The sequence below is a fragment of the Arvicola amphibius genome, chromosome 11 (genome assembly GCF_903992535.2).
Source record: "Arvicola amphibius chromosome 11, mArvAmp1.2, whole genome shotgun sequence".
Lineage (NCBI taxonomy): Eukaryota > Metazoa > Chordata > Mammalia > Rodentia > Cricetidae > Arvicola > Arvicola amphibius.
The window spans coordinates 95857873-95874264 of record NC_052057.2 but is presented as its reverse complement, the minus strand read 5'-3'; the positions used below and the strand labels follow the sequence as shown (position 1 = coordinate 95874264).

The following is a 16392-nucleotide window of genomic DNA, read 5'->3' as shown; positions in this document are numbered from 1 at the left end:
GATGGTGGGATCACCCACAGACTGTAAGAGTCGCAGACTCGGTGTCAAGACGCTGCTGACTTCAAGCTCTCACCTGTCTCTACTCAGTTTGCTCACATACGCTCTGCACCCACATTCTCGCTTTTCCATGATCCCCCTAAGAACCTCAGTGTCCATGTGTACTCTTCCTGCACAGGAATGTGCTCCCCAACCCTGGGGGCCCCTTCCAGGTCAGTGTGCCGGAGTTGGTCCAGAGCAATGCAGGGGGACACAGCACATGCTGCAGATATCTGAATGAACACAAGATGGTGCCATAACCCTTACAGGACATAAAACCCTGGGCGTGGCTCAACCTCTGTAAGAGGCAGGACTTCTCCACAGTTAAGAATTTTTTCATTTTTTCTTTTTTGAGACAGGATCTTACGTAGTTCAGGCTTATTTGGATCTTGCTTTGTAGCCAAGATTGGCCTTGGATTTCTGATCCTCCTGTCTCAACCTCCAAGTGCTGGCATTATAGGTACGAGCCACCCTGCCACACATAGATCAGGAAATTTTAAAATTAGAGACATTAAGTCATCGTCTCAGGTTAAGATCATTCAGCTAGGAAATGGCAAGCCAGAATTTTATCCAAGCCAGACTTTGGCTCTGGGGCCGTGTGCTCCACCACATCACACATGCAGTGAACCAGGCTGGGTTTGCCGTGCGTCTTTCTTATTTACATCGATGAGTCATGAGGGATGGGTGCACAGCCTCAGAGAAGCGCCTCAGAATCATGCTGGGGAGACTGTCAACCCTAGTGCTGAGAGGACACTCTGCCCTTCTCCTTGCTATGTGCCATACTTCATCCAGTCCTTCACTACAGCACACTCACGGCCATCCTGCTGTCCCTTCTGCCTGAGATCTCATCCCCATACTTCCTGCCCAGACCCCTGGCCAAGGAGCCCTCTGACAGGGTCTCATTTCGTCTGTAAAGCATGGGAAGTTTCTTTCTCCATGTGCTTGCGCTGTGACTCTTCACAGCGGCCCAGCAAAGTGGGGGCCAAATCCTATTGGTTGTTGTATCTCCAGGGTCCAGGAAATGAACAGTTAAATGAATGAATCTCTACTTCTGATTCATTCCAGTCTCCTGTCTCAAAACACCTTTTATAAACCTAGTTTCTTAAAAAAATTAATGTATCTTATCTTCTGTGGTCAGTGCTCAAAGAATAAAGACGACGTTTGCAGGCACAGCCACACCATAGACTGGGTTGCTCTCTCCTCAAATTCCCATACTAGCCATTCTGACTCTCCTCTCTCCCCTCCGGGGGCTCAGTCTAGTCCCTGCTGTACTAGGCCAAGGGCTGTCACAACCTTATCCCTGCCCTCTTCCTTCAGCCCCATTTTTGAGTACGGCTCTCTCCATTAGGGATGTCTTCCTTCCACTAATCACACTTCAAGGCTGACTGGGTCTTCTCAGCTTTATCAGCACCCATTTATCAGCACCCGGACTGTCTATCTAGTCCTAGTAGAGCATATCCGGACTGTCTATCTAGTCCTAGTAGAGCATATCCGGACTATCTATCTGGTCCTACTAAAGCATATCTGAACTATCTATCTGGTCCTACTAAAGCATATCTGGACTATATACCTAGTCCTACCCTCTAAGGAAACACTCCTCTGATGTATGTGCCTACCATCTCCAGCACTTGGAAGGCTGAGGCAGGGGTATCTCAAATTTGAAGCTAGCCTGGGCTACATGGGGAGATCCTGCTTCCAAAACCAAAATCCTCCCTGCTATTCCCAATATATGGTAAGAGGCATAAGAATAAGATTAATTTAGAAGGGAGATCACCTTGAGGAACAGGTGTTAGTTTTACCCCTGGGACCCAAAACAAGTTCTCTCACTTTCCTATGAGAGGACTCTTAAGAAAACCCTAGGCAGAGATCATGCCACATGTGTATCTGGGAGAAGCAGCCCTAGTTCCTTAGTTCCTTCTTAAAAATGTCGCCTGCAGAGTTCCACGGGAAGCCAGTGCTGCGGTTTCAAAGCAGGGGTGGGCTGTCCCTGCAATCCCCTAGCACGCCTGGCATGTGACCTTTGTGCAGGGCTTTTCAGAACTGCTGACTCATGGGTCTGCAATCAATTATTGGCCCAAAATCAACTCAAGGAGACTTTACAAATCAAATTTCACCTTGCCCTCTGCTTTATTAGTTTTGTTCTATCAAGATTTAACAAGCTCCTTTACTCAATGTGGACCCCGCTGCTCAGGTTCTCAGTGGGGGGCGGAGGGGGGCATTTCAGCTTCTTCCTGGGTCATCCATGCATTCAATGGACTGTCGGTTCACTTACTGATTTAAAGAAGGGTGTGTACAGTCAAGAGAGAACCTGTGGCATTTCACTGGAGATTATGGGACAACACACAACTTTGATACAAAGGTCGTACGGGGACTGGGGACGGAGCTCAGTTGGTAGTGCTGCCCTGGAAGGCAGGAAGCCCTGGCCAGTCCTGAGGACCGAATAAATCTGAGGCTCATTCCTATGATCCCAGCAGGAGGTAGAGGCAGCAGAATCAGAAACTCAAGGTTGTCCTCAGCTGCACAGTTCGAGGCTAATCTGGGATGGAGAAGACCCTGCCGCAAAACAGTGTCAAAGGTAGTTTCACAACCTTATTGTGTGTGTACGGGAGGGGGCACGTGGACAACAGGATCGAACAACTCTGCCAATGCCTTTCTCAGCTGAACCATCTCACTGACACAATAAAAATACTTATATTTAAAAAGTATTAAAAAATTTTTAGTATAGTAAAGATACTTTAATGGCCCTCTCCTACCTATCTCTTTCTCTCCATCTCTTTTTTTCATTTTTCCATTTTTGTTTATGTGGTATGTATGTGTATATGCTTGCACATGTATGAGTACGTGTATAATATGTATGTGCATGTTTGCACACGTATGAGTGATACTGGGAATCACCCTTGATCACTCATCTACCTTTTTCACCAAGGCAGGATAACTCAATCAAACCCAGAGCTCTTGGATAGAGTCAGTATTGACAGCTAGCTTGTCCTGGGCATCTCTCTGCTGTCTGAGACCGGGGTTACAGGTGGGCTACCACATCACCAGGCATTGGTGGCATCTGCAGTTTTGTGGGTGGGGACAGTGATACCTGGCAGGCGCTTTCATCACTAAGCCACCTCTCCAGACTGCCTTTACTTTAACACTTTGAGACAATGTAGCCCTGACTGGCCTGAAACTCACTGTGTGTAAGGAGCTGGCACAAGATCCCGGATCCTCTGCCTCCTGAGTGCTGGGATTAAAGGCGTGTGACATCACGCCTGGCTAAAGCATGCATTTTAATTATCATTTTAAGTGTGCACAAGTGTGGGAGGCAGAGGACAACTGAGGAGTTGGTACTTTCCTTTCACCGCTGTCTGAGTTCCAGGGAGTTCACTCAGGTTGCTGAGCTTGGACTCTAAGTGCCTATACCTGCCTGGTCATCTCACTGGCCCAACCTTGAACTCCTGACTCTCCCACCTTCACTTCCTAAATGCTAGGATTACAGGATGTGCCCATCAAGTCCAGCCTCATCCCCAACTGACCGTTAGGGTCGCTCTGCTAAGCCCTTAAATCACACTCTGGTCAGACTCTCTTCCTCTTTACTTGCTAAGTCCACACATCTTCCTGGACGACCAGTTTTAACTGCCACCCCACCCCCACCTCGCCTTGCCCCGCCCAGGGTCTCACTGTAGAGCCCCAGCGGGGCTGTCACTAAGTAGAAGAGCTGACTGAGAACTCGCGGAGGGGAGGTCCACTACCACTCAAGTCAGCAGTCTCTCCATTCAGGAAGGCACTTCACACCTTCCACCCAAACCACCAAGGATCTTTCTAGAAATGCAAGTCAAAACGTGCCATTAAGCAAATAGAAAACCAAACCAAACAGTAACAACACAGTTGCTCTGATGCCAACCCTTGAGGGGGCTCGCCCCATCCTAGTGGTTATGCTAAATTAGTCTTCTGCAGTTCCTGGAAAGAATCAGATTCCGAGCCCGTGCGGTTTTGTACAGACTCTTGTGAGCCTAGAATGTTCTTCTAAGAAAGGACAAAATCTAACCCTAACCTCTCCTCCAGACCGTTCAGTCCTCTCAGTCCCAGTCTGACTGCACTACTCCGGGTGACTCAAACCTTACACTGCCACCTTTGTACCTGAGTGGCCGCTTTTTGTTTCTGTCCTTCATTGGAATCCCTCCAGGTCAGGTTATCTCGCTAGCACCGCCAGGACAGACTGGGGTATAAACAATTACTTGAAATGGAATCAATAATGAAAGGATTGGCTTAGGGAGCTAAAAGGTCAGGGCAACGGTCAGTTCTGAGGTTTCCGTTTTTTTTTTTTTTTTTTTTTTTTCTTAAAGAGGGGGGTCTCACCTTGTTGCCCATGCTAGCTGGCCTCAAGCAATTCTCCTGCCTCAGTCTGCAGAGGCACATGCCACGTCAGGCTCTTCACTAATAATCAAAGAACAGACTTCACCATTTTCCACCGCGGTCTCCCTGTTGGACATGTCCCTCAGCTGCCCCAAGCACTGTAAATCCCTGTGTGTCTACAACTGACCACACGCCTTGCCTCTGTTAGCAATTCCACTTCTGGTTTAAGGGCCTGTACTTCAGCTTCAGGGTTTCCCAGGGTACCAGACTCCAAGTCCTAGTGACCCATCTATTTGGTATTCTCTTCTTCCTGTCTCCACCCCCAGGGAACGAGGTCCAGGCTGGTACAGAACTGATGCGCAGCCTGGCGTTCTCCAAGTTCCTTACCGTCAGCTCTAGCTCTTGCATCCCTCTGGGTATGGCTGTTGGCTGGGCTCCCTGGGAGAGCAGGCCCGGGATCCATCAGCTGGGCCAAGGGGCCCTGCCCAGCAGCTCTGAGGCTAGGAAGTGGCATCTCGCTGGACTGGGCGCCCTGACAAAGCTGGGTGGACCAGGGTTCTGGGCCAAGGAGGTCCAGGCTTGGCCCCAAGGGCATGGCTGGCAGACTGTGGCTGCATCGAGTGCCTTCATCAAGCGGGCTGGCTCTGTCGTGTTGGGCTTCCTGGATGGGCGAGAAGTCCTGGGAGGAGTCTCCGACGCTTACCCGGAGTGGTGGCGAGCCAGAGCCTGACGCAGTTTTCTTCCGGCCTTTGGCCAATTCGGCAAAAGAGGTAACCCTCCTGGGTGGGGAAGCAGGCCCAGCTAAGGCTGCAGGGCCCTCGCTCAAGCGTACTGGGCAACTTAGCATGCGCTCCAGCGAGCCCAGGCGGACAGAGGGGCTGCGCTCCAGGCTCCGATCATAGCTTCGAGAGCGCTGCCGGCCGGTGCTTAGGTTGGGGGGTGAAGTATTTGTGTACACTTGCCCTTCGAGTACAGTGGGGCCCATGGCAGTTGCTGCTTCCGTCGAGGAAGCCACTCCTCCTTGTTCCTCGGGCTGGGTGTCTGGCTTCTGGAAGAGGTAATACTCAGAGGGCTGGCTGGGGTCTGGCTCCGAGCCAGGGCCTGGTGGAGGACTGATCTTGGTGTGTTCTTCAGAGCAGCTGGTGATGGAAGAGCCAGCCGGGCTTGGGGAGGACTGCGAGGACAGGTCACAGGTGACGAGTTTATAGTAATTTTGTGTGGCCACCACAAGGCGGGCCTGGCTCTGGAAGCAGGCTGTGAGGTCAGCCACAGCTGGGCAGGGCTCACAGTGTGGGCGGTAGGAGTTGCAGTTGGCATCGAGCTCAGGGGACGAGGCATGAGGACAACCACAGCCCTCCTCCCCGTCCCCAGTCTCGGGGTGGTGGGACTCACAGGACATTTTCGACTCAGCTGGGGAGGGCTGCAGGTCCAGGTAAAAGGCCCCAGGGTCGGACTGGCTGCAGAAGGAAGAATCGCTGCAGGACTGAGGGACAGAGTTGAGGGTGGCATGGGAGCTGCCGTGCGTCTTGTTGTAGAGGGTGCTGAAGGTGACTAGCACGCCGTCTGAACTGTTGCAGGAGGAGTCACTGACATAGCCCATGGACTGGTCGGCCGCCTCGGACTGACTGGACGCGCTGCTGCAGTGGCAATGCTGAGCCCCCGACCCCGAGCGCCCAGGGTTTCTCGGGGATTCGTCTGAACTGAGCTTCCACTCTTGCTCAAAGGAAAAGGCAGAGGTATCACGGGTTCCCTCTCCGCTGCCACCCCCACCAGGTCCCCCACACTCATCCAGCTCCATGGTCTCAGAGTCGGGCTCTGGCTGGCAGCAGTGGCTGGTGCTGCCCTGCTGGGTCCCCAAGACTGCTGCTGGCTCCCGTTCCTGCCCCTCCACCACTCCAGGCCGGCTGCGTGTTGCGCCCCATGGCCTGCGCAGGCCAGGGCCCGATGATGGCAGCTGGAAAGAAGACAGATGGAAGGCGGGCTGGCTGGCGCTGTGCAGGTGGAAGGACTGCTGGGTGGCACTCTCTCCAGTGTCGCCACGCAGGTCACCAAGTCCTGTTTCGCCCACACCTTCCTGCACCAAGAAGGGGTTGTGCCGTTTGGAAGCTCCAGGGCCGCGGCCATCCCGACCCCTACTCTTGACACTGTCTGAAGAGCGCGAAGATGCCCCCGGGGCAGGGTGCAGACTGTTGAACAGCAGGGAGTCGGCTTGTCCCAGGTCCTGGTCTGACTTAGTGAGGCCCAGCTCGGGCGAACAGAAGGGGTTGGGTCTTGTGCTCCCGCTGCCTCCGCCTGCCACCCCGCAGCACTGCCTGTCTGGGACTTGACAGTGCACTAAAGGGATATGGTGGACGATGAGGGTCTCTCCAGTCAGCTTAGGGGGGCTATCCATTCTGGAAAGTTCCAACAAGGGCATCAACAGCACCAGACACTGCCTTGGGAGCCCAGTGGGGCAGAACACATTTCATGAGGAGAGCTTGGCACCTGGAGAGAGGAAGAGAAAGGGAACCTAAGGTCACCTCCCTGGAAATCAGGGACAGGGCCTCCCCCAGGTTATTTTCAGATGAACGAGAGTCCAAGAGGAGTAAAGGCTCTGGTCAGGTGGGGTTCTGACAGCCCAGGCCCTACAACAGACTCTGCCTTGTGCAGGTCCAGGTCTCGGGGCCCTGTCCATTTCAAGGTCACTGTGTGTTCAACTGCAACAAGAGGCCAGGCCTCTTTTAATGACACATATGAAGGTATGGGGAACTCGGGGACAACATGTTCCTCCCTCTTTATGAAAAAATTACCTTAGCCGGGCGGTGGTGGCGCACGCCTTTAATCCCAGCACTCGGGAGGCAGAGGCAGGCGGATCTCTGTGAGTTCGAGGCCAGCCTGGTCTACAAGTGCTAGGTCCAGGACAGGCTCTAAAAAAGCTGCAGAGAAACCCTGTCTTGAAAAACCAAAAAAAAGAAAAAAAAATTACCTTTATTTATTTAGAGAGGGTGTGTGGTTGTGTGTGTGTGTGTGTGTGTGTGACACAGCATGTGTGTGGAGGTCAGAGGACAACCTGTGGAAGTCTATTCTCTCCTTCTACCATGTGAACTCAGGGAGTGAACTCATGGGAAGTGTCTTTACCAGTTGAGACCTCTCAGGGTTCCCATTCTCTTTTAAGCGGTAAATACTGACAAATCACACAGATACACGCATACACATAAACACTCACAAATACACACGCATACATGGACATACATAGATGCACACACAGACATGTACACACATGCACACAGACACAGACACACACGGACATAGACACACACAAACAGACACATACATGCACGTACACACAGATGCATGCACACACAGAGACAGAGACATGATGTGGGATTCCCCTCTGTATACTGTGAATATATATTCATATATACAGTACCATTGGTTAATAAAAGAAGCTGTTTCAGCCTATAGCAGGGCAGAATATAGCCAGGCTGGAAGAGATATATAAAAAAAGAGTAGGTGGAGTCAGAAGCTGCCAGAGGAGAAAGATGCGAGCTACCAGCTGGAACCTTTCTAGTAAGCCAAAAGCCTCATGGTAATATATAAAATAACAGAAATGGGTTAATTTAAGATGTAATTAAGATGTAAGAGCTAGCTAGAAATAAGCTATTGGCCAAACAGTATTATAATTAATATAGTTTCAGTTTATAGCTGGGCGGTGGTGACACACGCCTTTAATCCCAGCACCTGGGAGGCAGAGGCAGGCGGATCTCTGTGAGTTCGAGGCCAGCCTGGTCTATAAAAGCTAGTTCAGGACAGGCTCAAAGCTACAGCGAAACTTTGTCTCAAAAAACAAAAACAAAACAAATGTATGTGTGTGTGTGTGTGTAGTTTCAGTGTGATTATTTTGGGTCTAGGCAGCCGGGAAATGAAGAAACAGCATCCAACAGAGACAGGCATGTACACACATTCACACACACATGTGCACACAGACTCACAGACACATGCACACACAGAACACAGAGACACACAGATACACATATGCACACAGACATAGACACACACACATGCACACACAGATATATGCACACAGAGAATATGCATACACATGTAGACAGACATGCACAGACATACAGACATGCACACACAGACACAGATACACACATGCACACACATACACAGACATGCACACACAAAAAGACAGACATGCACACACAGATATACGTATACATGCACACACAGATACACACACATACACACTGACACATATACACACATACAGACATACGTACACAGAGAGATACACACATGTAGATACACACGCATACACATGGATACACATATACACACACAGAGAAACACACACATGCACGCACAGACATATGCACACACAGACACACATATGCACACAGACATACAGACATGCACAGACATGCACGCACACACAGACAAATGCACACCTGCACACAAGGTGGAAGAGTGACATAACTGAGAACACCATGTGGGATGTCTGGAGAGCACAAGGCACTGAGAAAAGGACAGCAATGTCTGCACAGCTACAGCAGACAAGTTTACACGGAGGAGAAAAACTGGACAGACATCATATGCTCACAGAAATCAGTGGTCATTTACAAGAAATATATTTTAGAACATACTAAACCAGTTGACCAAAGACTACCAGAGCTGACCCTTTCTCCCCCTCTGATGATGGTGGACTACATACTCCTCCTATTCTTATACTGTAACGGAGCTTCATGCACACACACAGGTGGGGTGACTGCAAGTCTGGCTGACGCCAACCTCGCCGTCTTCTACCCCCCTGCATCAGCCAACCACACTCTGACACCACACCTGGCACGCATGGGCCTCATCCAATCTCGATGCTTGTTTAGGCCAGCGTTTAGAATATTCAAAGTGCCCCAACTGGCTCTGCTCTCCAGAGAACCATCACTATTGGGGATCCCCTGGAGTCTCCTCTAGCCAAGTTTTACCTCTGATAAGTTAACGTTCCTTGGGTGGTGAGGATTCTGGTCTCTTGGCCACCCTGCAGAGGAATGACCTCTCAAACTGTCCTGAGCTGTCCGATTCAGGCCCTCTCTCTCCTAGACTCCCCATGTCTAATTTCTTCTGATCCATTCATCTCTCTTCTCTCCCTTCTGATCCCTATTTTCCCTTTGGTATTCTGACCCTAAATCCCTTGTTTACTTTCTCTTACTTAATCATTTAACTGAACCCTTGATACCACCATTATCTTAAATTTTAACTAATTTAGACCAAAGGGCCAAGCTCTTCATGTGGAATACAGTAAGGGCATACAGAAAATTAGTCAAAGGGAAAATGCCAATGACCAATAACTATATGCATGAGGGACAATTATAGAAAGTTTTAATTAAATATGATTATATATTATAATTATGTATGTTAAATCACATTAAAATGAAGACTTCTGAGAGGAACTCTCCTGTATTGGATTTGTAATCCCTATTGTGTTGAGTATGATCATCAACATGGATGTGGAAAAGCAAAAACTAGAGAAGGCAAACTAAGTTACAAGATTAAGAGTTACAGAAAAAATAAGAATAAGAAATCTTTTTTTGAGACAGGGTCTCATGTATTACAGCCTGGCCTCCAAATCCATATCTAGCCAAGGATGACCTTGAATCCTGGTCTTCCCGCCTCCACTGCCCATGTGCTAGGATTATAAGCAGGTACCACCATGCCCAGTTTATATGGTGCTAAGGCCTTTACCCAGGTCTTCATGGATGCTAAGCAAGCATGACCACCTGAGCTGCATCCTCAACTCAAGAGGAAACCTTGGTAAACCAAACCTAAAGGTGATGGCTTCTTACCTAACCAAACATCCTCCTGCTTCAAAGGAAATCACTGAAAAAGTGAGAAGAGAGCCAGGAGGGAGGTCAGGTAGGAAGGTGCTTTGTGCATTGTGACCATGGGGACCTGAGGCTGAGCCCCAGAATCTGTATTGGAAAGCAAGGCACCCAGCTGTAAATCCACCACTAAAGACAGGAAACAGTTTAGGACTCTCGGTGAGCCAGGCCAGCAGATGTGGTAAACCCCACACCACAGAGAGGGCCTGTCTCAGAAAACAAGGTCCCCAGGAATGACCCCTGGGGCTGACTTCTGGCCTATGTGCGCTCACTCAGACAGACACACAAAAGTGAAAAGCCAACCCATAGAACGGGAGGAACTCTTTTTAGATCATACTTCTGACAGTGGTTTCTAATCAAAATTTACAAAGAACTCTAACAATTTATTTTATTTTAAGACAGGGCCTCGCTATCTCTGGCCAGCCTTGGACTCAAGGTGTCTTTGAACTCAGAGATCTACCTGCCTTTGCCCACAGAGAACTGGGATTGAAAGTATGTGCTACCATGCCCAGCACTGAATAGATATTTCTGTAGAGAAGACCTATGTGTGCTTAGCAAGATGAAAAGATGGGCGATATCATTAGTCATTAAGAAAATAAGAGCCCCAGTGAGACACCAGTGCACTCCCACCAGGATGCCCAAACCAAAATACATAGGCAACAAGTGTCGATGACCACATGGAGAACGAGCACCCCACCCACTGCCGAGGGCACGGTAAAATGGCGCAGGCCCTTGGGGGAACTGTCAAACAGCCCCTCAGAACGTTACCTACATTTCCCCACTTCTAAGATTACACTCAAAGGGCAGGAGAGCACACTCACACAGAAGCTGGAAACGTCACAGCCGCTTCGTTCACAGTAACCCAGAGGGTGGCCGGGGCTCCAAGCCAGCTGATGAATGGAAAAGGAAGAGAGTCTGTCTCCTGTCATTTATATACCAGCTAAAAATCAGCAACAATGTGGCACGCACACAATGGACCATTGGGCAACAAGAGGAGCGGGGCACTAGGCCATGCTACCACACGGATGGACCTTTAAAGGTAATACTGGGAAAAGGAGCCGTCACAGACTCAAACAGGAAACCAACTGACGGAAGGTAGGTTAGTAATCTGTAAGGGCCGGCAGATGGGAAGCAACTGCTTCAGGGCAAAGGGGGGTCTCTGTGGGGTGATCAGACACTGGTAATGGTTACACATTTTATACTGGTAAACATACTGGTGTGGTAGATTGAAAAAAAATGCCCCCCAAAGGGAGTGGCACCATTAGGAAGTGTGGCTTTGTTGGAGGGAGTGTGTCACTGTGGAGGCGGGCTTTGAGGTCTCCTGTATGCTTAAGCCGCACCCAGTGTCTCAGTTCACTTCCTGTTGCCTAAAGATCAAGATGTAGGACTCTTGGCTCCTTCTCCAGCACCATGTCTGTCTGTGCACTGCCATGTCCCACCATGATAATGGACTGACTCTCTGAACTGCAAGCCACCCAATTATAATATTTTCCTTTATAAGAGTTGTGGTCATGGTATCTCGCTTCACAGCAATAAAAACCCCAACTAAGACTGACGTGGGATTCCCCTCTGCATGCTGTGATTACCATTGGTTAAATAAAGAAACTGCTTTGAGCCTATAACAGAGCAGGGCAGAACAGAGCTAGGTGGGGAAAACTAAACTGAATGCTGAGAGAAGGAAGCAAAGTTAGAGAGAGGTCATGTAACCCTACCATAAGCCACAGCCTCGTGGAGATACACAGATTAATGGAGATGGGTTAATTTAAGATATGAGTTAGCCAGAATATGCTTAAACTATTGGCCAAACAGTATTGCAAATAATATAGTTTTTGTGTGATTACTTCGGGGCTGCGCAGCTGGGGACAAACAAACAAGCCGGCTCTCTACAACAAAAAAGACAACTGGTATATGAATTGTATCTCAATAAGGACATTCCAGGCAATCAAGGCTACATTGTGAAATCTTGTCTCAAAAAGCAAAATAAAAAACAAAAAAAAACAGCCGGGCGGTGGTAGCGCACGCCTTTAATCCCAGCACTCGGGAGGCAGAGGCAGGCGGATCTCTGTGAGTTCGGGACCAGCCTGGTCTACAAGAGCTAGTTCCAGGACAGGCTCCAAAGCCACAGAGAAACCAAACCAAACCAAACAAAAGCCACAGAAGATTGGATGCATGTGAAGAGGAGTGAGGAAGAAATGATGCTGCAGCAGATGGCTGGGGACGGAGGGGACTGGGACGGCTGCAGGGGTTGGGCATGCGCAGAAATAGGTGAGAACAGACAGGGAATGGGGAACGATTGCTTAACGGCCATCTTGGGGAATAAGGAAGAGGACTTTTTAGGATGCTCTGATATGAGAGACACGACACAGTTTTCTCTTTACTTCCTTCTTCCTATCTCCCCATATATACACAATATATACACACACACACACATATATACACATACATACAACATATATATATATACATATATACATATACATATATATATATATATGAATGATTATTTTGGGTCATATGTTCATTATATGCTATAAGGATAACAAAGATTAAACGTTGGGACTACTCTAAAATTCCAATAATGGTCAATTAAAAATTATAAAGCCAGGTGTAGTGTACACTTTTAATCAGGCCCTTCCAGGGCTACAGAGTGAAACCCTACCCATCCCCAAATGTGTCTGTGTGTGTGTGTGTGTGCGCACATGTGCATGCACGATTAAAACAATTCTGTGTTACTAGCTGAGTATGGTGGTGTCCTGTGGTTCCAGCTACTCAGAAGGCAAAGGAATTTCTCCAACCCAGGACTCGGAGCCAGATTGGGCAATACAGTGAGACCATGGCTCAAGACGATCATAATGTAGAAATAGGAGCACTGACTTAAAGGGGAAAATGAAATGTATATACTATGATGTTATTCTAAGTTATTTTTATGTTTATATGAATGGAAGAAAATTTAAAACACACAAAATATTTACAATGCTGACCTCTGTTGACTAATTCTGGATGATTCTCACCTTCTTCTGCTTCATCTGCATATCTAGTTTGTGTATAGTAAATACACACCATGTACATAAATAACAGTTTCTCTGAGAAGGTTTCTCCTTATATATAATATTAGATTTCTCCTTAGGATCCAGGCTATAATCCCAGGCTGGACTAAGAAGTACATGGATACAGAACAACAACTTTAAGGGTGCTTCTGGGATACAACCATCATTGATCTTCAGTGGGAGCTCCTCCCCACTGTAAGGCACCTGACTTACAAGAGACATTTACAAGTAAACACATAATTAAGAAAGGAAGGCACCTTTAATCCTAGCACTCGGGAGGCAGAGGCAGGCAGATCTCTGTGAGTTGGAGAACAGCCTGGTCTAAAAGAGCTAGTTCCAGGACAAGCTCCAAAGCTACTGAGAAACCCTGTCTCAAGAAAACAAAACAAAAAAAAGGAAGAAAGGAAGGAAGGAAAGGAGGAAGGCAGGAAGGTAGGTCAGGCATGGTGGCACATACCTTTAATCCCAGCACTTGGGAGGCAGAGGCAGGTGGATCTCTGTGAGTTTCAGGCCAGCCAGCCTGGTCTACAGAGTGAGATCCTGTCTAAAACAAACAAACAAACAAACAAACAATTTCTTGTTCTAGTCTCCCAAACTGTTTGTTGAACACATATACATTTACATGGAAGAACAAACTCTCAGACAGAGTCTAAGAAATGGACCCTCTGACCAGGAACACAGCAAGTACACTTGGGAGGGTTCAGAGGACCCCTGGGGGGTGAGGGTGATGACAGTTGTGTTTACTTCTCTCCCCCAGAGTAGAATGCAGGTCAGAGGTCAGAGACATAATCGGCTCTGTGGCACTTGGAACCTGGTAGTGGACCATTTTACTTATTTAAAAAAAAAAGACTCCTTATTTCTGAGCTGCAGTATTTTAAAATTTTATTCTGCCAGATATAAGTCCTCTATCAGATATCTGTCTTGCAATGTTTTCTCTAAATCTGTGGTTTAGAATCTGTCTGTTTCTCTGAGTCCCCCACCTCACCCCACCCCTTCCCTGACCCCTATTCCTTTGTTTACTACTGGCTGCAGGTCAGCCAGCAGAAAGTTCACAAGGACATTTTTGTTTTGGATCTCTAAGTGTTAAGTCTGTTTTAGAGGTGTGTGTGTGTGTGTGTGTGTGTGCGCGTGCGTGTGTGCGTGTGTAGCTCAGGCTGCCCCTGACACCACTTACTGGGTGCTGGGATTAAAGGAGCACGTCACCAAACCTGGCTCCCCTTCAAATTCTCACATTAACACTTTGCTTTGGTCGTGCAGGGGACTAAACCAAGGCCCTAAGGAAGGCAGACCAACATCACCGACACATCCCTGGCTGTACAGAGCACTTTAAACTGGAATATTGCATATTTGGTCATGAAGATCAAAGATGGCAGGGCCATCTTCATTTTAAAAAATAAGTAAGTCTGGTCTAGTGATACAGATACCTGGTGGGATTTCCAGTTTGAGGCTGCCTGGGGACCACGTGAGTTCAAGGCAGACTGCACAGCGCAGTCTTGCAAAAACTCTATTTCAAAATAAAAAGTAAAAAAGCGGGGGAGCGGAGAGATGACGTGGTGGTCAAAAAAAATACTTGTCATTGCTACAGAGGGCCCAGGTTCAGTTCCCAGCACTGATGTGGTAGCTCATAACCAACCCAAATTGCAGTCCCAGGGGATCCGACTTTCTCTTTTGACCTCTGTGGGTACCAGGCACACGGTACCCATATATATATACATATTTGCAGGCACAACACTTACACACATAAATACTTTTAAACTAGAAAAGAGAGGCATGGAGATAAAGCTCAGGGCCAGAGCGCTCTGCAATAAACAAAGAAACAACACAATAAAGACGGGATCCAGGAACCCTGACTTTTTAACATTTTGAAAAATCAGTTAAGAATGAAAGGAGAGCCAGGAGTGGTGACCATGCACACCTATAATACCAACAGGTGGGGGGCAGGAAGGAGGGTTAGGAGTTCAAGGGCAGCCACAGCTATATAGTCAGTTCAAGCTAACCTGGGCTACACGAGACTCTGACTCAAACACAAAGAGGAACAATGTAATGAGGTTTGTGGCTCTGCTTCAAACACCACGGAAACCATGAATGAGTGTAACTGGAAGGGTTGTGCTTTTGAGAGACTCAAAGACGGAGGCGGAGGACGTTCTTAAGGAAGATGAGCCTTCTAGCTACACCTAGCTGGGCAGAGAGAGTGGAGATGCGGAACTTCGATCTCCAGACCCAGGGAAAGCGTCTGTGAATGCCTTTCCTGGCCCGTCCCTCGGGGTGTCTCATGATCTAGCTCAGCACATGCTGTTAGGGTGGTCGTTTACTGCGCCTTACATGAGAGGTGCACACATGTCATCTCCGGTTCCATCCTAACACCCCAGACAGGGATAACCATTCTCATTGTGAGCGTTCTTTATTTAACTTTTCTTTCAAGACAGGGTTTCTCTGTGTAGCCCTGACTGTCCTGGCACCGCTCTGTAGACCAGGCTGCCCTTGAACCCAGAGATCTGCCTGCCTCTGCCTCCCGAGTGCCGGGACTAAAGGCATGTGCCACCACCGCCTGGCAAGTCTTTGAGGTGGGGTCTCACTTTGTAGGTCTGACCGACCTGCCTGGAACTTGTTATCTAGACCAGGTTGACCTCAAACAGAACCTTACTACGCCTGCCTCCGCCTCCTGAGATTGGAGGAAACCAAGGCCTCAGGGCAGAAGTGGGTTCGTCACAGTTACACAGTCACAGCCACGCAGTTTAAAAGGAATCCAGGCCTGGCTAGTCCAGTTCTCAAGGACGTCCACAACTCAGTTGGGAGCACTTGAGGTCACGCCCTCTTCCTCAAGTTCTTTCCTTTACCCACAACATCTGCTTCCTACTTCCCTAGACAGGCCCTCACTTCGGAGTCCACTTAAATAGGGACTATCACCTACTCTGAACCCACAGCCCCTTTCATGTTGGCATCCCCACGTTCTCACAACACTGGCCAAGCCAGTTTCCTGTCCCTCACATCACGGTTCCCAGGCTGCCTCATCCTGCCCCACTCATGGCTCCCACACCCCTGTCCTTGCTCTGAGCTAACATTCCTCGACACTTCCTGGGAACTAACCCTCTCCCCCTGTGCTCCCAGAC

General features: G+C 48.6%; 1 protein-coding gene across 3 annotated transcripts in view; it reads right to left on the bottom strand.

Annotated features, from left to right (window-relative positions):
• Rusc2 (RUN and SH3 domain containing 2) overlaps positions 1 to 16392 on the bottom strand; it is a 52012-nt gene that overhangs the window by 5885 nt on the left and 29735 nt on the right. For 2 of the 3 annotated variants that reach the window (XM_038347183.1, XM_038347181.2), the window contains exon 2: positions 4765 to 6861. In XM_038347183.1, the coding sequence (XP_038203111.1) occupies positions 4765 to 6793 (2029 nt within the window). In that variant the 5' untranslated portion in view covers positions 6794 to 6861. Of the gene's footprint in view, positions 1 to 4764; positions 6862 to 11056; positions 11126 to 16392 lie in introns of all 3 variants that reach the window. The other variant, XM_038347182.2, reaches the window with a different exon arrangement.